General features: G+C 34.6%; 1 protein-coding gene across 1 annotated transcript; it reads left to right on the top strand.

Moving 5' to 3' along the window:
• Positions 1 to 533: 533 nt before the first annotated feature.
• LOC111084387 (adhesion G-protein coupled receptor D1-like) lies at positions 534 to 1,299 on the top strand (the record flags this gene model as incomplete). Its single annotated transcript, XM_022381115.1, has 3 exons — positions 534 to 619; positions 958 to 1,087; positions 1,258 to 1,299. Coding segments are annotated over 3 exons (258 nt in total), but the record flags the coding sequence as incomplete, so codon positions are not given.
• Positions 1,300 to 1,380: the final 81 nt, after the last annotated feature.

The following is a 1,380-nucleotide window of genomic DNA, read 5'->3' as shown; positions in this document are numbered from 1 at the left end:
AGATCATGTAACTAAAACATCACAGGGACCTGTTCTCTGGTGTAACTTTAGTGTAGCATGTAGATCATGTAACTAAAACATCACAGGGACCTGTTCTCTGGTGTCACTATAGTGTAGTGTGCAGATCATTTAACTAAAACATCACAGGGACCAGTTCTGTGGTGTAACTATAGTGTAGCATGTAGATCATTTAACTAAAACATCACAGGGACCTGTTCTGTGGTGTAACTATAGTGTAGCGTGCAGATCATGTAACTAAAACATCACAGGGACCTGTTCTCTGGTGTAACTATAGTGTAGCGTGCAGATCATTTAACTAAAACATCACAGGGACCTGTTCTCTGGTGTAACTTCAGTGTAGCATGCATGCCGAACATAATTGAGATTTGTTTCGTCCAGAAATTTCTCTTCTGTTGGAAGTACCGGATATTCATCACTTCAGATCTAAATCTCTTTCTTCTTACGGACGGATCTCATTTTTCACGATAACTTTGCCACATACAAAGTAATTTTTTCTGTCTCGTCTTTTCCAGCTAAACACCGTATTTGTCCTCGTTTCCATGAAAAAGTTTTTTGCATTACGTTCGGTGACACCGAAAAGCGAGATCGAGAAGATCCGGTAAGATGGAGTTATATTATAAGATGGAGTTAGTTGAAAATTAATTACCAGTTCAAAAGTTCACTTGTTTCTGCTTCTGTTTAATGTGTTCACTCCGTCATACAGTTAAATAATTGATCCAACATATTGTTAGACCCGACGTTTCCACAATCTAAATGTTTAGTAACAATTCCAAGGTTAGTTGAAGAATTAATCTAACATATTGTTAAACCAGACATTTCCACAATCTAAATGTTTAGTAACAATTCCAAGGTTAGTTGAAGAATTAATCTAACATATTGTTAGACCAGACATTTCCACAATCTAAATGTTTAGTAACAACTTCAACTTTATTCAAGAACTTTACTCCGGACTGGGATGGTCATTCTACCTTGTTTTTTCGTCAACTGGTTTTTCAGCGTCCTGGCTTTTGAAGATGTTTTTACCGACATTTTTCGATATGTATTTGCCTTCACTAACAGTCTTCAGGTATGTGTTTCTACATAATCAACTAGTTATTATGAAATAGGTAGATAAAAAAAAGTTTCCAATCATGTTGCTAAAACGTTAGTCTATGTATACTTTAACTTGGACTAAACTTTTACATAACATAAGATTATCTGTCAACACTAAAAACGTTGTATTTCTTGTTGTTTCAGGGAATCTTAATCTTCATGTTTTTTTGTGCTCTTAATCCAAAGGTAAGATATTTTTACTGGTGTATTTTAATAATGTTAATAAACGACAACTGCTATAACATATAAATAATATTTGGGTCTTAT

Source organism: Limulus polyphemus, unplaced genomic scaffold, assembly GCF_000517525.1.
Source record: "Limulus polyphemus unplaced genomic scaffold, Limulus_polyphemus-2.1.2 Scaffold20376, whole genome shotgun sequence".
NCBI classification, from domain to species: Eukaryota; Metazoa; Arthropoda; class Merostomata; order Xiphosura; family Limulidae; genus Limulus; species Limulus polyphemus.
This window is presented reverse-complemented; position numbering and strand designations above follow the sequence as displayed.